This window comes from Bombus vancouverensis, chromosome 2, assembly GCF_051014615.1.
Source record: "Bombus vancouverensis nearcticus chromosome 2, iyBomVanc1_principal, whole genome shotgun sequence".
Lineage (NCBI taxonomy): Eukaryota > Metazoa > Arthropoda > Insecta > Hymenoptera > Apidae > Bombus > Bombus vancouverensis.
Genome location: NC_134912.1, coordinates 13,490,909 through 13,516,381, shown reverse-complemented (window position 1 = coordinate 13,516,381; position 25,473 = coordinate 13,490,909). Strand labels below are relative to the sequence as shown.

The window sequence follows — 25,473 nt, the reverse complement described above, 5'->3', positions numbered from 1 at the left end:
CTTTAAAAACCATAAATCAAGAAGGGATTCTACGTTCAGTGGAGAACGACAGAGATTCAAATGGAATAAAACTTGTTAATCGAAAGTATATTAATCCGTATGTGATGTCTGTAAACGGAGACGCGCGTGGAATTAAAATGGGCGCGTCGCATTTAAAAATCCGTATATTATTATTACACGCTCCACTTTTGATACTAATATCTGCTTGCCAACTTCCACCATGCGTGTCACGCGTGTGCAAGCGTTTAATGATATAAACCGTCGAGTACACGCTGCAGATAAAAGTATCATCAATTTCATAATGAATGTAAGCTTCGACCAAAATTACGTTATAGCATGTCGTGCGATAAAACACATAACCAACAGAGGCGAAAAGTAAAAACAAGGGGAAAAGGAAAAGAGATAATCGAAAGCAGTCGTTATTTACGCGTAATCCAGTTTTATTTGCAAACTTATCGTACGATCGATACACAAACATTTGATGAAACGTTTGTGTCGCGAATCGTTTTATTGGATGTTCGATGATCGAAGATGGAGTACCCCATCGACGAAATTAAACTAGTGCGCTTCTTATCGTTCATTCAGCTCCGTAGGTGACCTTATTTTTAACCGCGTGACCGCCGAAAATAACGGTATGTCGCAAAATTGGCGTGACAAAAGAAGCAATACGCGTGACATGGCCTATTTTTGGTCAGCCGGAAAGGCTAAGTCCTACGAACGTACGGCGTCGCCAGCGGGGATGATAATAGCGACAGAATGAGCCTTTTGTTGCCTGATACTGAGGTCAACAGGCGCGAATAGAATCTTGTAGCCGCCCACCGAGCGTTATTATCTTTCGAAAGAAAGCCACGCACAGCAAGGGTCTTTCATCGGTCGCGCAAGGATAAAGGACGTATCTTTTTTCTCGATAGGTAACGGTTTTATGAGGCGCGATTTTTGTGCCGTTGATGAGTCGCGAGGAACGTGTACGATGTGTACTTTAGGGTCTAATTAAGCTTGCATAGCGTATAGAACTCATCCAACGACTTTCCCTTTCTTCTAAATATTTTTCTTTCTGCTATTTTTTGTAAGGATTATTACATTTGATACCTATAGCTTTCCATAAATAATCGATACCTTTTTAAGCTATAAATTCCTTAAAAAAGTTCAAAACTATCCCGAAGCTTCGAACAAACACCATGGATCTACCATTGCGACATCGTTCCGTCAAAGAATAGGAAACTATAGCCTTTTTCTTTTGTTGCAAAGTAGATTTCGTAACCATTCGCGCATCACGCGGCAAGAACGCACACCTGAATCATCCAGCGAGGGTCGGTCTTTAAAATTCCAGCGTCCCTTTAACCGTTGACCCCGTAAGAAACGCCATACAGTTCGGGGCGGAACAGTTCCGTATATGTATATTGCCCTAGATTCCAGAAGGCGCGGTTCTTTCAATCCTCGTCCTTATCCTCTGGTTCGACGATGTCCTTCACGATTTCGTATGCTCGCCTCTCGTTGCATAGCCCATCGCGCTGCCGCTGCTCCGGCACAATGCGTCCGTATCACTTATTCGTGGTCCATTTTCCTCGGTATAAAAGAGAGAGGAACGAGAGCTCCGGGCGTAGACCAGGAGGGCACTTTAGAAGGAAGAAACCGCGGTGAAACGAGGAGAAAGGTGCGCGAGAGCGAGCGAAACGACTACTAAAGGCAGAGGAAAGGAAAGAGAGGGAGAATAGGAGGGTGGGTTGGCAGAGAGGGATGGAAGGAAAGAGCGAGGAACACCCCATCACGGGGGCAAACACTCGGGCTACCGTGATTGCGCGGCCGCGACCCTATCTATTATTCACCTGGCTCCCGGCCCTATGTACGCCAACTACTATCCCATTCCAGAGACCGGCAGAGCCACTGGAAACTCTTGCTCGCACGCGAATAGCCTCGTACGTGGCTGATCTACGTACCAGGACTGCTTGTGTAGCTTCCTCTTTCCTCTTCCTCTGTTTCTGTGTCTGTTCATCGCCTTCCCTCTCGCTCTCTTACTTTTTGTCCTTTTCTTCCATGTTGGCTCTCTCGGTTTCTCTCGCCCGTTGTGCACCGTGCCGTGCAAACTACAGGGACGAGAAACGACCTCCCTACGCGTGTACACGTACGTAAAGCGTAATTGACCGTGGTTTGATGGTGTACGTTGCAGCGGAGGCGTCGCCAGCGTGGCGAACAGCGTGCCACCCTCACCCCCGGCCTCTGGCAGGATGCAGAACACGGAAAGTCAGGTCCAGCAGGATAGCGCGTCAGCGTTCCTCTTCACGGAAAGCTTCGCAGAGAAGGAGCGCAGGCTCTCCGAGATGATCCTACAGCTGCAGCTGCTCAGGGAACAATTGCTGCAACAGCAAGATCAGTCGAAGGTAGGAGGACTTGTTGATTTTATTTCAGGTTTCACGGGTAGCTACTGGTGAGGAAGAGAGAATTGCGGATTTTTAAGTGTAAACTAGGTTTTTTGGAAGCTCAGGTTAATTGGTTTTTTGTATAAACTTGTTTCTCTCTGTGAATTTTGGATTAGCTTTTTGACCAACGTCCTTGTGACCGAGATTTTAGAGACTTTCGCAAACAGTTACAATCTACTTTACTATTATTTAGTATAAACGAGTCTCATGACGCGCGATCGTCAATCAAATCGACAATGATATCGTCGATCTGTAATTTTATGCTACCGATCAACCTCAAAATCACGATATCAACGCTCGTTATTCTTAACACCCGCGTTTCGTGCTTCCAAAAAATATAGTTTATACCGAGAATCATTGGACCACGTTAATCACAACACTTTCTATCATGGAATTTCATGGCTTTGTGGATAAGAAAATGGTCAAGTAGATCAATTATATTTGTTATCAATGGCAGGAAAGAAAGAATGTTAACAAGCGATACAAAGCACGATATACATGCGAAAGTAAATTAATCGCAAATATTTGCGGTTTTCTACTTTCGAATTTTCATAAAATCATCATTGATCGTATCATTAGATGAAGCATTAGGTACCGTATTATTAGGTATCGTCAGAACCTGTTTGAATGGATCGATTTTACGCGGGTTATAGATACCGGCTTAGCTGCTACGATCTAGCAGCGGAATTATTTTCGGCTAATCGAGGCCAGCAGAGAAATTGATTGTCTGAGACACCGTGGTTGGCAAGCTAATATCGCCGATACAAAATTCGAACGTACACGCGACGTGACGAGCTAACGATGCTCGCGTATGACTCGCGAGATTTATCGATCAACCGCAGAAGAGGGACGAGGTTCTAAATTTATATATTAGCGGGCACGAATTTACCGAGATCGGAAAGCGACTATCAATAGCCGATAATTTGTCTTGTACTATTAAGCCGTTTCGTGATCCAACTTGTCTGTGTTATACCGTGACATTTATCTCAGTCTCGCGGGATACGGTAATCCGCTGATCGATCTCGCTTCCAACTTATGTTTCACTTAGCGATTCGACGTATAACTATACCCTAACGGGGATCTAATTAACGCAACTCTGGAACACTGTTATCGACGAAAGTCGAAGATACGAGATTTGTTAGATTAGATCTGCAGCTCGAATAGAGGAAGAAATGTACATAATAAAGTAGGGTTATTTGAGTTATCTCGCTAGGTAAGTCAAATGTGTAGTTCATTTTCGGGCGTAGATGACTTAAAAATTGCTCGTAACAGAATTTGACGAATTACAGGAAAGTTACTTGGCTTGAGTCAAATAACCATATTTTATTTCATCATTAAATCTCACGTATAATCGTAAGTGAAAACTTGTCAATTGTCCAATTCGTAGTTGCTATGAAACATTTGAATTTGAAGAAGACAATTTTTATGCAAGAAGATTATTGACGCGATGACGAAATAAACGAAAAAGTATTAAAGAGGATAATTGCACCTTGTCTAATTTAACTCGGTTCTGTATGAAAAAGTTACTGACTCGATATTAGCCAGCTGTGAGCTTAAACAAATATCGTTGCGTTACAACTGCTCCAATTAAATCTTGCAGCGATCGTATACACAATTAAATTTAATTATCCCCGCTTACTGTTTCGCTAAACGGGATCGTTAGTCTCGGGCGACGCGGAGGGGGTGATACGTTTCAGGGATCCGCTAACGAAAGAACAAACGATAAAGATCGGCCGTGGTGTCTTCAATGCTGTTTCGCGTGCAACAATCTAGACTAATCAGCAATTATGCAAACAGTTGCAAAACCGTGGGTGCAAATTTAAACCGCTACTAGCGGACTAGAACCCGCGAGAAAAAGAAAACGAAGACGATCTGATTCTGTGCCTTAATGAATAACGTAAGTACGTTAAACGAACATTTATTATTTATTATTTGTCCTGATAAATATGATAAATATGTAAAAAATGGGAAATCAACGTAGATAGATAAATGTAAATTTAAGTTAATTCGCGATATTTGAAGAAACATTTCTTCCATCGTGTTTCCAATATTTTGAGGAATCGCTCGCATAAATGTATCATCTTATTCGAGCAACATGAATGAAATTTTTCTTGTGTACACTAGACGATATTACATTTATTCCATGTGAAAAAAGGATATACTACATTACGTAAATAGACCTAGATAATTTTCATTTCTCTTTAATACCTTTGCGTAAAGTAAAATGAGCATGCAGCTACACTAAAAAGAGCTTCTTTAAATATTGGACGTAAGAGGAACATTCTAGATGCATCACTCCACAGTAGGCTCTTTAACGCGTTTAACGTTATCGATGGACACATCGATTCTTTACGAGGGACCTTATAACCTTCGAAATGTAAAAAAATTCTAAGATATTTGTCTACGTACAAGTATCGTTTTATTTAGTATTCTTCGTATATCAAACCCAATTTTAGGCTAACTTATCATAATCATCGTTTAAAAATATTATAAATTTTGGTCCCACGATCGAAATATAAACTGTGGAAATACGCGAACAAACGCAAAAATATTAAGACGTATGTCTCTCGCAACTCTGCGTAACATTGAAACGAATCGAAGCCCATTACAGCATCGTGCACCAGAGAAACTCATTATCCGTGGCAATGCGTGGAAGCGGACACAGCGTTCTCCTCGATGGCACGCGTCTCTCTCGTGCAGGGCGTCACGCGCGAGTTCATCGCATTCCTCTCGAATCCTCTGCACGAACCACGGCACATCTCTTACCTCTCTAATTTCCATATTTGTTAAAAGAAAACCTTTACAGGATACGAAACACGCGAACAATGCTGGATTCTCTCTTTTGATTCCTTGAGGCGAGGCGACGTCTCATAGACATGAACGATCGTATCAGCGGCATCGCGATGACTGGATACTCCGCGCGACCTGAAAAACTGCGGGTCATCGCGTGGAAGCGAGGAACGGCTTGCTCGCTCGCGGGAATCGCCGAGAAACCTGTCTGTTCGCAAAAATGCGAACGCGTGCAGATAATACCCGATGTATTACCGTTATTATGCCAGTCATTTACGTGCTGCACACGCGCAACCCCGTCGCCCCGGTCCGCCCCGCTGTCCCGCTAAATTCATCCCGCAGCGAGATTCTGCGAACGCGTTTTAAGCAAACACGCTCGTACTGGCGTGGCCCGCTATACCTGGATGCATGGTCAGCCTCGTGTGCGTCTCAACGCCGTGGGATCATCTGGTAGCTGCGAGCATGTCGGTTTTAGTCGATTGGTAGCGACTATCTCATCGGGTTTGATAGATTTTCAATTGCAGGTTATGGATGAGACGCAGAGATGGAAGGTAGAGACGAGATGCGAGGCTTGTGTGTTAGTCATCGATTATGTTAATTATACTTCATGACGTAGATCGTCTGTAAGTCGGTCTTATCTAGCTAATTTCCACTTTTTCGTTTTGCGTGTCTTATCTGATACTCGACGCATCAGTAATCTTACGTTAGAGTCAATAGTCTTGAGAGTTACAGCATAATTGATATGTATAAGATGCGAACATATTACGAAGCAAGAATTAGAAATTCGTTCATGCACGTGGTCGTGGAGTTTCTAGAAATTGACAGATTACTGTAGCGCATTTAATTAACATACACCTTTGCTTTTCAAAATGTTTTTATCGGCAAATGGCGAGATCTTTTTTAACGATTCTTCAAAGTCGATAAAATAAGCAAAGCCATTTCTACGATAACGCGGTACAAATACATATTTCAAATCGAACTATCGCAGACAATAAGCATACAAAATTCCTCTCTAGACTAAATCGCCTTATGCCTTAAAACAAACTATTACAAACAGCATAGAAAATTTTTCTCGCAGACGAGCTACTCGTTCCTTAATAACTCCGCGAAGAAGAAACTCGATGAGACAGGAAACATTGAGGATCCTCGTCGCGAGCGCTTCTCCAGAAACCGCGTTACAAGCCGGGGCGGGTCGGCACTTTGCAATCTCTCCGCAGCGTGTGTCGCCGCTCTTGCAAGGGTGGAGAACGTTTTCTCGTCGGCCATTTCATCGGCACCAAGTGAAAACGCGTTTGTCGGCGGCGTTTGCGCGGCAGCGGCAGCCGCCTCGAGAGTTAGCCGACGTTAAAACGGAAGTGCGACCGTGAAGGAAAGAAGGACAAAGACGGATAAAGCGTCGAAGAAAGACAAGGATAAAAGAGAGAAAGAGAGGGAGAGGGAGAGAGAGAGATGGATAGAAGAGAGAGAACGTAGGAGGAAGGCGGTAGTCTGAACGTTCTCCTCCTCTCGGGTCCCGGAGGGCGTATAGTTATGTTCGAGTTGGCAGACTCGGGGTCGAGTGGGGATCTCCCTCTCCTCTGTTCCCCTCTCTTGCTCTCTCCCGCTCTCTTTCCGCCTGTTTCTCTTTCTTTCTTTCACCTTTCCACCTGTTATGCGACTCTGTGCCATGCTGCATTGGCACAGGTGTGCAGCCACGTACTCGTTCTCGAAAGCACACACCACCTTCGAAGGCTACACCTTCGACCTTTTTCTTCCTCCTCTCTCAACGTGCATACGCTACTCTCTTCCCCTATATCCTCTACGGCTCCTTTCCACGCTCCTTCTTTCCTTTCCTTCCGTTCCACTCCTTTTCTTTCCTTTTCCTCTACTCCGCCGTCGTCTCTTTGCTCCTTTCTCTTCCTCTCACGAAAACCCCGTCTCGCTCGTTCTTATATTCTGTCTCATTCGAGGAACGAGCAAAGCGATCGCGTGGGCGGTGAGAGCTCTCTTCGTTCCTCTTCCCTGAGGCGCCTCGGCGAACCTACCTATACCTTTGCTCGTACACCTGTGCAGGAGCATATTGTCACGCCCAGTGGCTCGAGCGTACAGACGAGATGCACCGGCCGACGCGCTGCTCCCGACCATCGCTCCTCTTTTATTTACAGCCCCGGTCCGCTCGCTCGCCAAGTAACGCGTGACCCTTTCCTACGATTGTCTATATCGGACACGACAAAGATGCGGTGAGATCGGCCGATGACAGTAGATGGTGCGCGTTTAAGTTTTCATGATAGAGCAGAAGAGCAGAAGATACGAAGAGGGTGTGACCCGGAGAAACGAAGGGTAGGTGGTTCATGCGGTTCCGTAGTAATGGGAGTAGTACTTTGACACTATTGCGAGAGTTTTCGATGTAAGTATTTTGTAACTTGGGGGAAGTTGGTCCTAAAATTTGGAAAGATCGTGCGAGCATCGATAAGAGACATTCCTTGATTAAGTGACGATGGAAGCTAAGAGATAAAAGATATTGTAAAGTAGAGAATTGCAATGATTAATTGAGATTTATCTTGGACATCTACTGATGTTCTAAAGGATAGGTTTATTGATCATATAATCCTGCTTGATCAGCTGTGAATACATTAACGATAAATAATGCAAATATTACGAACGTATTGTTAGATGATTTATGATGTATCTATGTTACCAGATCTACCATCGAAAATCCATAATATTACCGCAGCAAAACATTTAAATATACTACTTCTCTGAAAGACACTTGCTATTAGCATCTTGCTGATGAAAATCTTAACCAAATTAATTCAAAGAATGTATATACATTATATATGTTTGTTGTCGTTCTCGAAAATTCGCCACGTTGACTAGGAGAATATTCGATTCTGCAGAGCGCAAGAATTCGATCGATGACGTTTAGAACGCATCCTTGATACCTGGAAAGGAACCTGCGACACGCGATGCAGGTTTATTCATCGATTCTCATTCGCCGGTTTCGCGACTTATCTTCTTACCTGTTCGGACACGTATAACCTTCGTCATATAGATACCGATATTTGATGACTCTCCAGGAAACTGTGGCAGGTGAGCGTGAAATTTCTGCTTGCTATCCAAACGTCTGTGTCGCACATGTTACACCGTCAGCGATTAAAGTTGAATTCTATGAAGTAAACTGCTCCATGTCGCTAAAAATGTCGAAACAAGTCTGGATATTAGATATAATTGAGAAATTTGTATTTTATCAAGAGCCACTGCTTTAATTTCGCGTATCGCTATACATATTTATGTTTGTAACTTCATAGGTAAAGTGCGTTTCTACATTTTGATATTGCTTTTAATGAAGTGGAATGATAGAGGAAGATCTGTCTGATTCGGTGCTTGACGTGAGTGTAAGTATTATATCTCGAACTGTTTCGTAATACTTTCAAGCCACTTTAATATCATCGTTTGTTATTTTCATGCTTGTGCGCCGTAATTTATTTTTGACCCAGCGCAAATATTTAGATTGTTTAATTTTATCGTAAAATTGGTAGAAACCGCTCCCAAACAAAGTGTTTTCGTACTTCAAATACAACGACGGATGAAATCGTCAAAATCTAATTTGCGTCTTCTATCTATACGATTTATATTCGTTATTTCAATTCAAAAGATCAAGCATTGAGAACGTTCAAAGACGTCGATGGGATGAATTTCAAAAATGTTTATCTGAAATCTTCCATAATCTATCATATTAATTAAAATTTCGAAACTAGCCACGTGTAACGCGATCGGCATTTTGTCAATTGTGTTGCGTAATATGCAAAGTATTCGTTGCTTCCAGGGTAAACATATCATCGTCGATAGACGTTAAACATTTCAATGCTCTTAGAAAACCTACGTTTCATCATCTTAAAACAAAACTCGAGCACAAATTCGCATTTTGATTTAAACAAAAAAGCTGGGAACCGTCGGACATCACGGCGCATTTCTGCGCGACCGTGCCGTTATTACACGCTAGCGTAATCTACAAAGGCGGGGAGCTCAAAAGCGAGAAAGAGACCCAGAACAAACGCAAAATAGAGAGAGAGAGAGAGAGAAAGCCTGGTCCGCGATATGCGAGCTGCGAATGCCGGGTTAGAAACGTGGAACAAGAGGGGGAGTGTATGGCGTGCGGTGTTTGGCCGGTGAGCGAGAGAGGCCAGGGGCGCTTGTGCGTATGTCCATACGTTTGTCCATTTGCGTATCGGCCGGCGCTTTATGGGAATTAGCGGCGTATTGTGGGTCGCCGGTGGGCGGTCTGTGTGCACCGGTGCACGAGAAGCGTCCACGGGAACGGCCACCACTCCCGGCCGACGGGAGCGTGAGGGAAGTTGCAGCGGCGCATACACCCGTGGGGGATGATCGGACAAGGATGGCAAATTGCGAGACCGAGACGCGCAAGACAGGGACAGGGAACGCGTAGACGCGCAGAGAAAGGAAGACAGGGGTAACGGAAGCGTCCGGGAATGGGGATGATTCTCTGTCCCTCTCTTTCCCTGTTTCCCTTTCTCCCATTCTCTCTCTTGTCAATATACGAGCGATATGATCACCAAGTATAATCACCGGCGGACCGGAGAGCGTCGAGCTCTCTGTCAATAGAATGCTACTTTGTGATCCCCGTCCCCGCCCAATCCGACCGCTTATATATTGTATCAAACGTATCCGTGCGTTTTGCTTCTCTCTGCAGAATGCCGCCGCTCGTGAAATCCGTATCGACCGACAATACCCGCGAAACGCGTTGGTCAGCCGCGCAAAAATACACCCGACCACCCCCTCCCGTCCCACCAACTACGACAGCTCGCCACTGTCCTGGTAATATCGAACAAAACCGCCTCCGGGGGTGGTGCGTTTTTGTTCTTCGCCGATATGGTGATTCGTCCTGCCGTCCTTTATCATCGATACTCCTGTCGGTGTGCACTATTGGCCAGCACGGTGCGCTATCTTCATATTTGCTTTGTTTTACGTTTCAGTAAATGGAGCTAGTGTGGTTCTTTGACGAGAATGCGTTGTGAGGAGAATTGTTGCGTTTGACGTGCACTGGAAACGCGGTGTGTACAATATTTGCGATGTAATGGAGTGAGAATTTACAATTAATTTTGGGAAATACTATAAAATCACAAAGTCGATATCCGTCGAATAAATCCATACAACGATGAAAGAAATGGTAATCGATTCAAGCCAATGCGATTTATCCTATTCCTTGTCGTGATTTTAAAATATAACACCCTTCTGTAATTCACATACTTCAAACGCCACAAATCAGGAACATCCGTGTAACAAGCATTCGTTGATCGAACAAAGTGACGGTCGCGACTCTCCGGTGGTCAGCGAAGCGTGTACGAACGCGCGATTTCGTATCCTGCAGTCGTCGCAAGAGGCATGCCGCCTAAACGGGGGCTAAATGAACGCGCGCGGCTGTCTTTTTTTCTCTATGTGTGTATCATCCTCCCTTCTTGTTACTTTTTGCCCGCGCGGAACATCAACTTACGCGACCACCTCGCTTATCCGATTCACCGGGTTTTTCTCGACGGATAGGGTACGGTGCGGTGGCTGTTGGAGACGCACGCGCGCGCGCGCGCGGAGAGGGTGCAATCCAGCAGAGAGGGTTGGCTCGTCGGAGTGTATCTTTTCGAGCGATCAAAGAATTATCGCAGTGGAGCGACAAGCCGACGGTGTTTGTCGTTTGATCGCGAGGCAACGATGCGTGAGTTTGCGCGTTACCTGCCGCGAGAGACGAGCAAACCGCTCGGCTCGGCTCCGCTTCGTTCTGTGTCGTGCGAATGAGCGCGCAGGCACAGTGTACCAGCGTGAACGGCTAACGCGTTAACGCATTTTAGCCAAGCTACACCGTTTCTTCCGCATCTCGTGCTCTTCTTTTTTTCTCTCTTTTCTTGTCTGCTACTCACTCTGCGTATCTCTTTTTCCCCTCTTCGATCCTACCCACCAGCTAGCATCCTGTCCTCTCTTTGTATCTCCTTTACACCGCATCTCGTTCTCTCGTCACGGCTCTCTCCACTCGTCCTCCTGCTCGCGTTCCACCCTCTGGCCACCCTTTTGCCAGGCTCATACATCGAATATCTCTTGCAGAGGACCGAGGTCGGGTCCGCTGCCCTCGTCATGTCGTACTAATGCATGTAATTGCAGCTAACCTCATTAAACCCGCCGACTGATGCCACTCGCTCAAATTGCGTCCCTCTACCCCTTTGCTTCCTATATCCCGAGTCTCTGTCACTATCTCGCTCGTTCCTTTTTTTCACCCCATACTCTTCCTGGCTGTTTCTCTGTTTCGACCGACTCTTCGTTTCGTTATCCCTGTACTGCGTTCTCCACGATTCTCATCCATGTTTTCACCCCTGTCCCCCGTTTTATCCGTCTGCGTTTCAACGTTTCTGTTTGCCTCTCGCTTCGTCCCGCCTTTGGCGGATTCCTCGCCCGGTACCGAAACCCCGCACCGCTGTCCTTGGCTAGTCTCGGTTTGCCACCTATGCGATAAACCTTTCGAATCAACGGTGGTGGTTGAATTTTTTAAATTCGTTTAACCTTCTTTTTAGCTTTCCAAGATCAGGATTTATTGGATCGGTCGAGTCTACATTAGTTTCGATCATTCATATCGTTGTTTTAATATTTCAAGTTTTAAGTTGAAGCTATTGATACGTAAACTTTCTGTATAAACGTATTTTAACCTGTTAATCGAGTCGTCTTTTAATCAAAAATTCCATTTGGCAGTAGTTTTAGTTGCGCTAGTCTTGGTCTTTGAAAGTGTAAATACGATGTAACGATGAGTTAAAACAACAAAATTCCTCGATAAAGAAATGATTAATTTTAAAATCTAGGCAAGCTGGATGACGAGTTTAATCACTCTTACAATACACATTTCTTAGCTATGATCACGTATCGCTTACACATCGTTTCTTACGTACATTAATCATATTCAAGCAATGTCAATAACACCATTTTATACAGCCGTCCAAGATTCTAAATATAACGCTGATAACGTTTAACCCTTTTATTCATAATCTTTGGAAGTATTGTAATACAACACTTGTCAACTCCTTTTACGAAAGTGTTATATGTATATACGAAACATTTTGAAATTTCATTAGCGCTATGAACCGGTGTGTATGTACGTACCGCGTGGAAGAATTAAGCAATCCTCACACCAAACATTCTACCGTATTCCTGAATGAAGAAACAGGGGTGCCAAAAATTCCAGCATCCTCCGCACCCTCGACCATCGAGGTCCTTGTTCGCCATTTATGTAAATCGAAAGAGGGTGCTCGTACGGACGTTCTGTCCCATTCCACGATTCGCCTATGAATAGCTCACTCCATTAAATAACACCGGTACATATGCCTACAAGCAAACAGTTTGTTGATGATTGAATATCGAAGTAGCATCCGGTGTATTTTAATCGAAACGATACGCGGCTGGGACCTCCTCGCGAAATACACAGTTGCTGCTTGGAAAACGCTGTTCGTATTGATCCAGCATAAGCCGGCCGGGTATCACTTGTAAAATGCACCGAGTCAATTTCGAACATTACGAAACCCAATATATCGGCCGCGATATTGAAACCGATATGTATAATGTATATTGGCCGACAGATTTCGGCCAACTCGCTGAACGCTCGAATTCTCGTCATCGTTTTCTATTCAAAAGGCTCGATCGAATTACTTTTGCGGCTCGTAACTCGTTCATTCTCTGTCCTGGATACGACAGTTCCGAGCAACGGTGCTCGTGGAAGGCTTCTTGCACGCGTGTCGCGTCGACGTTTCCGCTTGGTTCGAGGGCGCTTTGGGCTTTCGACTCACGCAAACGCCGACGTTGCAACCGATGTTCGGTCACGTAGATTCATTTCATTAGTCTCCCCCGTGGTCATTTTTCCTCCTGAATGGTAATAATCCAAGATGTGTGCAACTTGAGTGTGTAATATCTCGAGTATCTATAAGAAAAGTAGAGTTTCTTGGAGATTTTACGAGAAGCTCCGAGGAATTGGTGTCTCTGATACGAATGAAATTGATACGAAATTGATACGATAATTTTTGGACATGGGCAACTTGCGATGCTCTGACTTAGTACGAATTTAAATAGATTTTCTTAGAAATATGGACGACTAAGATTTATTTTGGAAATCAAAGTCTCTGTTGAATTATTTTACAAATATTTTGAGGACGGAAACTTAACTCTGCAAAGTCCTAAGAATTCTATCATAATTCGTGGCGTATCTGAGAAATACTTGAGGTTGACTTCGATCTACGATTCAGTGCCAAGTTTGCATAAAACTTGCACGAACATAGAATATGTTCTTCGAGCTCGTTGACTTAAGTATAACACACGCAACTCGCACAAAGTCCGTGAACAACTCAAATAAACGACACGAATTAACCTCCAATTTACCATTCGAATCGATAAATTCCTGTTAACCATCGCGCGATTAACCAATTTTCTGCGATATATCGAGTAAACGAAACGATATATTTCCGAGTGGTCGATGGAATTTCTCGTTTCCCTTTGATACGCACATATACTGTACGGAGTGTTCCTAATCGTAACACGAAGGTAGAGGAACGGTTCTGGCATTGCAGTGTCGTGCGTACGACGTTAATTACAAAACACTTATGTCGAACGGACGTCTTAACACGTAGGAGGACGAGATTTCGCTTGTATTAAGGGTGAAGGCGTCGCCAGTAGTGCATGCACGACGACGTCTGGACCACTTGGCGCTCGCATTACGGACCCCTTTCTACTTGGTACTCTTCCTTCGTTGCCGGCGGGGGCACCAGCACCTCCTTCAATCTCCGCATCCGATTTTCTGGAGGAAGAAAATGAACTCTCATATAATTATTTTCCTCATTAACATTGTGGCCCATTGTTCGCGTCGATGAGAGGCATAGTCTTGCCGCGCGGTATTTTAATTACATTCCTATGTGCAGCCAGGCCTCAACTCAAAGGCGACCGTTCACCATTGTACTCTCTCGCGTCTTTCTTTCTTACTCTCTTTCTCTTAACCAACTGCGGGATCATCCGATAATAATTTTTTGTTATCTCCATCAAGGGTGTTCTTGGAGACATCCTTTATTCTCCCGAAGAAAGTTTTTTTTCTATTATTTTTTTTACCTATATAAAGTATTATTTCTTATGGTGTAACACGCAGCAAACGTATAACAAATATGGGGATATTCATAGGGTTGATTTTAGGCTTCAAAATAATGAAACAGGTTCATGTACGAGAATATCGTCAGAGCACTATTTTTCGAGTTGCAAGAAATTGTATTTTACGATGGAAATATAATCAATGGATCAGCTAACGTTCTTTACATCGCCCTATGTGCACGAGGTTTACAATAATTAAAAACATCAGTTTGGATTACACGAAAGAGTAAATCGCGCCTCAAAATATAAATCATGTATAACTAGACTCGATCGCGTGGTAAAATTCGACGTGTGAAACAAGTCGACGATCAGACGATCTTTGATCAAGATTGCATACCGCCGGTAATGAATTTCTTGATACGTATTAAGCCTTGGGAGTCTGTTAATTTCGACGACTGCACATTCTTCCAAGTACTCCTTAGATCGTTAGCATTCGAACACGCGTCAAAAATAATAACACGGCCTTTAGGCTAAATTACACGTGCTTCCAATTACGAGTATTATTCACGCACGATAACCGCGTCTCTCTCGTTCTCGCTCTCTTTCAAACGAGCGCGGTCCACGAACGCGGCGCCCAAGGATTTTATAATTTTCTCCGGAAAGTATTTCGTCTGTTCCGCTAGACTTAATCATCGACCATCGTGACGAGCGATAAACAAACTATTAACCAACGACACCGGGTAGAGACCGCAAGATAAAAAGAGAAGGAGGAGAATCGTCGAAGAACCCAACCTCGTCACCAATTATAGAATTTTTCACGCGCCACGTTTTCTCTCCTTCTATTCTTCTTCTTTTTCTTCGTCTTCTTGCTCTCTCTACACGCATTTTTTTTTTTTATTTCCCAAAGAAGGTCGAAGAAAAAAAAGAAAAAATGACCTCTCATGATCGTCGCATCCGCTCGATGCAAAAGAATAGTACGAAGAGAGTTGGTGAAAAATTGGTACAATGTCTCCGTGCTGCGCCATTACCGCGCCGTTTCCATTATTCTTCTTCCTCTCTCGGTGAACGAACCACCGTTCTTCCTTTTTTCTTTCCATCCGATTGAAAAGAAAAGATTCTCGAAGGGATCCGCGAACGTTGGAGTGCGAGCCTCCGCGGCGTCTCGACGGTCTTATCTAGCATGGCGTCCCCATGCTCGCTACACGGATTGTTAACTGAATCCGGCAGCCGGCATTGTTTCACCGCCGAGAGTCCCGAGCACAACAGTGCTCCATTGTATTCCCGGTCGCGTTCATTCAGCTTTTTCTTCCTCTTCGTCGCTCGTATTTTTTCGTTGTTTTTTTGCCTCTCTGATCCATCAGTAAGCTCCGTATGCGATTCCTGGTACAGCTGTGAGCTCGAAAATGTTCTACTCTTGTTAAAGAAGAGTGGTGTCGAGTGTCTCGGGCCTTGTGACTGCTGGTCGATCCACGAAATATATCTTTGAAACTGAAACTCCCGAAACTTACCATACCGTACATTCGCCACTCTTCGTATAGCTAATCTTTCAAACTTCGTGTCCTAAACTTGGTATCTTCACAAGCATTATCTAAATTTAACATACTATGCATCTTATTACCAACTTTTCAATTTTCAAGTCTGCAGATTCGTATCCTGACGACTGTAACTTAAACTTACAAATACTAGGTACATCGTTCTTCGTTCATCTAACCATCCAAACCTCAATTTCAAAAATTAATATCCTCGTAGTTTCAAATCTACCACTACTCCACTCGAAGGTCTCCTTTTGCTTTTAAAAAATGGTAACATTTTCCCCTCGATCTGCCTTCGAATTCCTTTACTTTCGCGCAGCAAATCGACCTTGAAGTTAAATTGCCAAATTCAATGGGAGTCTGCCTGTTCACGCGACACGCAACTCTTTCGATTAAGACGAACGCCGATGGTTGTTTCCCGTCTCTTTTCACCAGTTCGGTGGATCGAGTGTTGCACGGCGGATATTTTCGTGCCTGGGCATCGTTTATCGAGGATATCAGTCGGTTTCCTTGGATGATGCGGCTGCGAGCCGCAAGTACACCGTCGTCGTGGCGGCGGCGACGGATAATGTGTGTTTCGGCCGCGGTGCCGAGAATAGTTCAAAGTAAATAGCATGCCGTGAGTGGTGCCCTCTAATCTTCTTCTTCTCCTTACCACGGGGGATATTCTGATTGCATTATGACCTACCACGGCCAGATACCACTTCTCCAAAGGGATATTCAAGCGTGGCTGATGTAACGTACACGCCGTATACTCCGACAGGCTACCAAGAACGATGGTAAGCATTGGTGGAACGAGCATTTGGATCATCTTTGTTGTGTAACAAAACGAGCTTTATGAGATATCGGTTTCGAGTATATGTAGTACAGAGCTGAAACAACCGGCCGGATCGAGATAACGCGTCGGCAAGTTTGAGTTAGTAAAAGCGTTCTTTCCTTCTATTAAAGAGTCGTATAGTTTGTATGTTAGTGATTTTATCGCTTACTCTTTTAACGTAGAGAAGAATGGGGGGTTGATTCGTAACTCTTAGAAATTTGGAATTAAACTGGTTCCGATATTCCATTTGTGTTATATTACTTTCAGTTCTTGTGTCATTTCGTGGTATCTTATCGAAGGTCTAAATATGTCTTGAAAAGGATGAAAGATATAGTTAAGGGAACTAAAAGGAAGTGTTGCTTTGCCCCAACGTTAACTCCGCTAGAATCTTACCATTTTAAAACTCGTATTCTTGGTGCTTATTTTTTGCAAGTGATCGTTCTTTGTATATGGCACAATGTTTTGCGAGGAAAGATCGTACCTACCTAAGTATGATGAAGTTGAAAGGATTTGGAATATTACATGTAGCATAGCGTATATGATAGATGCGCTAATAATAAAACGGATACGAATAGATGATGTTTCTGATGCTCGTCCATTTGCTAATGCTCTCTTTAGACTCTAGCTTGAAATTCTCTATCTAAACTCTCTCTTTAGACTCTCACTCGTCACCCACTGTTCATCCTTAAGAACCTCGCCTGTACACATGAATATTTACAGGCATAATTCACCCATATTGATAGCCCAGCTCGTTCTCGAAATTTTGAATAGATAGAAATTTTCTTATCGTTGTCTCTTGTAACGGTGCAGTTTTCACTTTACTTGCTTCCTACAGCGAGAAAATACAATCTATGCGTGTACCGATTCTGGAGATTTGGGATATCTTTGGATATCAAGCATCCTCGCAAAGTGTTGGTTCGTAAAACTTAATAGAATATTGAAAATGTTTTCGTCTTAATTTCGATAGCTTCGTTAAAAAACTGGAAACAGTTGGAGCTCTATATTTACGCGAGATTTCTAAGCCGACTTTCTAAACCTAAATTTCCAACATGACCGACACCCACGCATAGTTGTCAAGCCACACGAACCACAGAAATATTATCTTTTCGTTTCGATAATCAGGGAAACCGATCTTACCTCGTAAATTTCTTGTGAAACGAAACGAACGAAAATGAGAACCGATATGTAATTAATTATGAAAATTTCATATTCGATGTCCTTATGATTTGTGACGCGAACCGTGAACCACGTAGCTAGACAGTTGTTCACGGAAAGAGATCGAATCCTGTTTGTTAATTAATGCCGGTTGTTTCAGTGTATACAGAGAAATCCAAGTTGAATTTATCGGTTTGTTCGAAGGAAAAATCACCGGTCGACGCATAGTGCGAATACCTTTATTCGTGCGCCTCGGTTTTACAAGATCCGAAAGCAGACATTTCATACGTTACCAGCGGAATAATATATCGCGGTTGGTTGCAAGGTTAACGCGGATGCGATTAAAGTAATCGGCCGTAGAATCGATAAGGCGGGGCTTATTTAGGAAGTGATAATTGCAATATTTATGAGAGGTTGTTGCAGACAACACAGGTCGTTAACGTTGTTCGTTAAATATCACTTAGCTGCTAAACCAGCTCGAGCTTATCTCAACCGATAAGAAAATATTTCCGGCCTCACGGTGTTATTGATTGGAAGAGAAACTGAAATTCACGTTTCATGGAACTCAAACGAATGACAAGAATTGAAGAATATCGACGGAAGAGACAAAGGAACTGATATTGCCGAATACAATTCCGAGCGCAGAATGAACATAAACATGTTATTCTATTTCTTGATACTTAAGAAAAACATCTGTATAATACACCTTTCTTTATAAATCCCTATTGAACGTCTGAAGTTCCAATCTCTCCTGCGAATTAAATTCAAATTCGTACAAATAATATCGAACAAAACTCTTAACATAGAGTATACGACAGCTCACAAATCTCGTGTGAATCGAATTGAAAATTAATCGATCAACAACGATCCTTCCGGCTATTCTTACCTAGAATCTTAAGATACTATTCTCCGCAAGTTCTCTCTAAATTTTCTCCAATGTTTCGCATAGATCGATCTCTTCTCGCGTTATACCACCGATTCGAAAACAGTCTGTATAACTGTATACGCGGTTTGCAAACGTTCCAGAATGAAATGGAAGTAGGTACTGGGCGGGCATTGAGTGCGGTTATACTTGTAACTCTGACGGCGACCCCGGGGGAAACCGCGAGAGCGCGCAGCACGGTAGTAAGAATTCCAGTGTGCGCGGATGTGAATGAGCCCCGCAGCTGCTACATTCCTGTGTGCCATCGCCGGGGCCTGTGTTTTTCTTTTATTTACGTTCCTCCTTCAATATTTTAGCCGAACGTACACCAGAAGAGTGGAGAGAGGCGCGCGCGCGGCCCCCGGCCCCGTCAGATTTTTCCTCGGCCCGCGTCCAAATCTTCCTTCTTCGCCCCTTACTCGTCGCCGTGCAAATTTTTCGTCGGCTTCGTTCTTCTACTACAGTCGTCATCGGGGGAACAACCTGGTAGGCGACTGCCACCACCGCCCCCGCTAATCGTTTTAAGGCCGCGGCTTTATTACGCCCTCGAAACTCTCCGTTTAATAGACGCGTGTTTATTAACGCGGGGATTAATGTCGTCGGCAGCCGGTGACCAGGTTCGAGAACTCTAGTTTCGTTCCGGCAGCAGTTTTGAATGTAGCGAAACGCTAAAATTACCTGCCGCCTTGCGGGATGCTCGTATGGGATAGCAGTTCGCGTGTACGCCACGAGCGCCGCTTTGATTATGAATCGACCAGCCAAATGGAGAAATGCTAATGAACGGCGGGATAGAGAAGCGATAATAATTAGGCAGTTAGTCGGACACTCGAGAGACTGATATGTGATTTAGTAAATAATAATATTAGGGTTTTACAGTTTTGTAATTTCTACATGAATAGAGCAGTTTAGTCAGATCGGAATTTGTAAGATTCATTCGTTTTATTAGCAAACTTGACAGTGCGGGACAATTAACGAGCACGAGTAGTATTCGATCTACGTAGTACGAATATACTGTTCTTCGGCTATTTTTTTTCGTTTATATCTGCTTGTAATTTTCATCGTGGATAGCCGGTAATTAACCTGATATCAACTAGCCATTAGATAGTTTCTCTTGTTATCTACAACTTTTTCTACGAGTAAAAATTCTATTTTATGACGACGGAATGATCTCTCTTCCTAGGTGATGAAATCGACCCACTTTCTTATCTTTTTCTCTTTTCCAAACTTTTTCCGAAGAAACGTTTAATCAACTGAACTAGGTAGAAATCCCAAGACTACTTACGCCGTCGCCGTTTTAAAAATTTACCTTAAAATTTATTATTGTCCGTGTCATTTTCTTGCGATGGAAGTGCTTCAAAGTCACTTGTTTCTTGAGAATTGAACGTTGATCGTGCAACGAAGCTAAGAAACCGTGGGAAGGTGGACTTGATCAAGCAAGATGAAAGTCAGAAATCACAACCCCATCGAAGCGGAAGCGAGGAAAGCGTGGTTAGAGGATGTTGGTTGCGCGGAGCAACGGGTGCAAAAGGTCAATCGGTCTGTTTAGATAATTGAAGTGTAATTCGAGCGGCTCGAGGGGCAATTAACAAGCGCTATTCCAAAACGAGCACGCCGCTGGCCGGTGTTCCCGCCGTTGCGTTGCCAGGATGCGAGTTTCAATTCACGCGTATTTCTGGTTTACCCCGGTTCCCGCGTGTCGTCCGAATCTTTATTTCGGTTCTCACGTTTCGCCGGCGGGACGCGCGAGTGGAGGCGCGTGCGCCGAAATAAATATTGCATATTTCTGTACAGATGCACCGCGCCGGAACGCGACTCATATCAGCTTACGATACATGGCACGCGGCGACGCGACAACTGTTCCACCCCTGGACACACAATGTGGATGAAATCGTTAACGAACCGGAGGGTCGATCTCCTTCGAATTTCTGAAGCGACTCGGCATGTTGGAACGATTTGTTGTCGGATCGTCTGAACACACGTGACGTTTTCACGGTGTTGGAAATAAATTGGCGGCGAGCTGTTGGTTCGTCTTTCTCTGCTCTGAAAATATATATTTTTTGATTCAGGATTCAGGAATACAGGATAATGATGATTTTTCCATGCAAAAATCTTGTGAAAAAGATTGTGAGAAAAAGAGAAACGGATAAAATTTTATTAGTTACACGATGACCTAAGGTTTTAAAAAATTTGTATGACTTCCCTGCGACGAATAAACAACGGATGTTTTTCAGTATTCCGGAAATTGCTATATTAACGACGCCAGAAATATTCTGTTAAAGGTGTTTATGAAATATTCTGTAACTTTACACAATATGGTACAAAAGAAACGCATATCATTCATAATAGTTACGACTCATTTGTAATTCATTTATTCATTTGTTCTACATTCACTAGTTACAGTAAATTCTTTCAGATGTGAAATTCAAGTCTCACTCAATTATTGAAATGTCCTTATCATTTATTAAATATTCTCCTTATCCCGAGTAGGTTATTCGTTATTCATTCACAGTTGTCATTTCATGCCTACTAGCGATACTAGTAGCGATTTACTGACTAAACGGTGATGTATGACAACTAAGAATGCTGAAACACGTGTCAGGTATGCATTCTGCTATATTGTATATTTTACAACACGTTCTAATAGAATCAATCATAATTAAGCTATTGGTCCGTGAACACCATACTAGCCGTATTTAACACATTCGATGTAATCGTATCTTCAAGGGAAACTTTTCTTGTGGAAGCAATATAATTTCAGACGATCAATATCCATAAAAACGTCAATACTCGGATCTCTGGAAGAATTATGTTTATCATTTACATTCATGTTACGTGTAATCTATATGATAATAATACGGAAATATTTTCCAAGTATGAATGAAAATTAAATCGTTTAACGATAAATCTGCCATGTTAAGTCAACAGAACGTATCTGCGATATTCGCTTAGATCAAGTCGTTGCTGCAATATAGCACGAAAATAGCTTATCTATACGTACATTAAATAAGAAAGCTGTATCTGCATTGAAACCGAAGATATAATGGTTTATATTTCGAACGTTTGTGAAATCGATGCCTGGTTGTTAAATACTAAAAGTCATTTTTCTTGAAGCCATCTTTTGACCAGATACGCCTAGTTAAATTAACAAATTAGCAAAAATATTAGTAATGGCTTTGCCAAAGAAAATAATTTCGATACAAACGTTTAAGGCCGCATAAAATGAATTCCAAGACGAGCTACATAGAATTATCTTTCACTAAATCGAAGACCTGTTCATCTAACGCACTTTCACGATCACTTTTACGAGGCCCGATCTCCGCATCTCTCGACCATCATCGCAATTTCATCCTCCTCGAAGACACAACTTCGACATAAAGAAACACATAAAGAAACAATCGCCCATACAGGCTGACTCGACGAACATAGAGCCGATTAAATAAAAGAATCGAGAAAAATCCAGGGAACGCTTAGCGTATCAATTAAGATCGCGCAGCGCGATAGAATTGAGCACAGGAAGAAGCGAGCGCGCTTCTCCACAGCCGATTAACCGATCGCGCGGCTCAATCAGTCGAAGAAGCATCCAAGCTCGAGCATTCCCTCGAAGCAATGTCGCATTCCAGCCGGATGTTGGCTCCTTGCGTGCGCATAATTTCCCAGCGTCCACGAAACGTGCTCGTTCAAACAGCGATTCGATATACGTATCTTCTCTCTTGCCATTTTTCTATGCAAACAGAGCAAACCTGCCGCAATACCACGACTCGAAGGAACGAGCGATAGAAAACCCAGAATGGTCGGCCGCGAACGATTCTCCCCTGAGTTCTCGATGGTAAAAAAAAGTGGCTGGCGTACAAAGAAAAGCGCGAACGTCGCGGAACGATGAATTACAATCGCGGTTTACCAAGGGGAGAGGAAGAGAGTCCACCGTGGCACGTGCATCCTGGGTATTATTCTCCTTCTCGAGTGGCGATCCCCGGAGTTCTCTCTGTTTCTCTGCGCGAGAAACACGAGGCTCGGCTCGAACAACCGACGGAGAATTACCATGAGAGAAAGAAAGACCGTGGAAACGGAGACGCGACTATATATCGAGGGCTGCTGGGAGTTCGAGGGGGCAGAGCCAGAGAATAAAGAGGAGGAACACAGCTCGGTGGTGCCCTGTGACTTCATTCTCGCGGCCGCGTGGCCGCAACACATATAAAATTAATTAAAGTCGGCGGAACCCAAGGGGCTGTTTATTGTACCTCTCCCCTTGGCAAGGAGCTCGAACTAGGGGGAAGGAGGTTGTGGGGTAGTGGTGGTAGTAGCTAGGTGGGCGCTCCGCATTGTAGTGTTTTCTACCGTCTCTCTTTCTGTCTTTTTTCTCTTTCACTACCTTTCCTTTTTTACTCCGTCGTTCTCCACTCGTTCGTCCTTCTCCGATCTCGCGCTACCTCTCAACCCCGTGTGCCGCGGTGGTCGCTCAAGTGGCGAGAGCAAAGCTCGCCTTGTTAGGAATTAATCACTTTCTAGGCGGCGGAGACGAGAGGAAACGACATCTTCCAGCGTTGTTTTAATTGTGAGCGAATTACCAGATGTTGGGTGTCGTTGGATGACGATTTGTAAGGTCGCGCGACGAACCCAATGGTGGTAACGTTACACGATCGAATCTTCGTCGAGAATTTATTCGAAGTCGAATCTGTCGCTTGGTTACGTACTTCTAAGGTTCTAAGAATTCGAATTTACGATCTAGGAGGACTTATGCGTAGTATTCGGATACAGTCAGTGTCGCGCGAGAAAGAACGTCATTGGTCGACCATTGAATAGAACAGAGATGGGAATAGAAACTATTAATACAAAAGTGTTGGTACGATGGTACGTTCGTTACTTTTTCATTTTTAAAATACCTTCGATACCTTATAGTTTATAGCGACGTTGTCAGTTATTGGAAAACAAGTTCGGTTCTGCTTCTCACGTGATTCGTTCGCAATCGACTATAGTAACACAGAGAAGACGATTGTATCATCACTGGTCGACTGATTAATCTCTTGACAATGTCTTGGTTGTTATTTAAAGAGGCATATACATACGTGATACGCGCGAGTGAAACAATCGACTTGTTCGAGTTGGACGATGAACGTCGGATGGGATGCTGTAGCATCTAAAACAGTACTGTTCGAGCTAAGCTTCGGGGCTTAAGAGGCTTCCTCTACTTTGTCTTCGTTAACGGTGGTGTTAGAACGTTAATGCCCCTTGGTTTGCCGGCTGTAAACGACGTCACGAGTGACCCAATCCGTAGCGATTTCGTTGCGTGGACAGCTGTTTTCAGATGCTATTCAAAGGTGACTGAAGTATTTACAATTAGTAGGGTAGTAGGTAAATGGAAAACAAAAGGACAAGAACTGAGTGAATAGTATTATCTAAATTAAGCTGTTCGCGTTGCGTTACGCTTAGAGATTACGTTATATCGTTAATTTAGCTTGTTCGTCATAATGTAACACGAACGATTTCGGGCTGTTGTTTGATACACGTATAGGATGAAAGAAGAAGTACGAATATGGCAGAATTAATTTATCCAAGTCAGTTTTATAATTTTAAACAACAACACATGCCAGCTTTTGCAATACTGTTACGCCTTTTGTAAAAGTTGTATTTCTACGAGCTTGCGCTTCAAACTCTTAAAACAAATGAACGTGAAAGACAACAAACGAAGCAGCGGAGTAGCCAAATAGTATCGCTAGGTATATTCCTCTTTGGCCTTGGATGATTATTTTAGATTTGAAAGATTATTTTCGACCGGAGAGTATATCACCTGAAACAGCGCTGTCTAAAACTATAGCATAATAATTCTGACTGATGCCAAATTATACGCGAACAATTCATATTCAGCGTATATAACTCTCGCAAAACGAGCAAATTTGCGAATACCTCTTTGACGAATCATCGCCCACAGATAACTCGACAGTTTCCCAACAAAAAAGGAACCAATAAGAAGAGAACCACGTATACACACGTCCTCGCTTTCTCTCAGAGCCATCGTTCTCCTCTCGAATAAATATTTTTTCAAATCGAGCGTCACAACAGCGTCGACACTCTCACGAGGAATGCACTCCTCGGCGATACGTCCGTCGTAACGACAACGGAGCACGTCGCCACGTTCCCATAAACCAATCGAGGTGTCGAAGATGGCAGAGCAACGGTGTAGTGGTTGACGGTTGGAAGAAACCGCGTCGACGAGAAGGAGAATCCTCTCGAGAAGAGGCGAAACGTTGACGGCAACAGCGACGATAGGACAAAGACGAAAAAAACGCAAGCTGTGTTCGCGGCTGTCCGTTGAAAAGGGGTTGGGCGCGGAAAAAGAGTCGCTGGTAATACGCGTCTGAGATGGATCGCTGTCGGAGGGAAGAAGGCAGCAGAGCAGAGAAAGAAGCGAAAAAAGGGATCGACGGAAGAGGATAACCAGAGAAAGAAAAGAGAGAAGAGGGAAAAGACTGAGGGAGAGAAAGAGTGGCGACGACAGCGAAGAAAGGAAGAAAAGTCGTGACGAAAAGGAGGTAGCAACGATAGGACTGCTCAGTTGCTCGAAAGGTGACGGGGTTGGTTCAGTCGCGTCCCGACGTCCCCCAGTCCCAAGGGAGCCACGTCCGTCGTTTCACGTACGACGATCCTCGCAGAAAGAGCTCCCCGTCAGAGATAAGAAGCCAAAGACAATAATCCTACTGACAGTCGGGTCATCGTCGCGGCTTATTTCGACCGACGCGCGTCTCTAGC

General features: G+C 43.7%; 1 protein-coding gene across 5 annotated transcripts in view; it reads left to right on the top strand.

Annotated features, from left to right (window-relative positions):
* The window catches only part of Sox102F (transcription factor Sox102F), a 205,876-nt gene that overhangs the window by 161,833 nt on the left and 18,570 nt on the right, over positions 1 to 25,473 (top strand). For all 5 annotated transcript variants that reach the window (XM_076624362.1, XM_076624365.1, XM_076624374.1 and 2 more), the window contains one exon: positions 2,168 to 2,378. In XM_076624362.1, the coding sequence (XP_076480477.1) occupies positions 2,168 to 2,378 (211 nt within the window). The remainder of the gene's footprint in view (positions 1 to 2,167; positions 2,379 to 25,473) is intronic.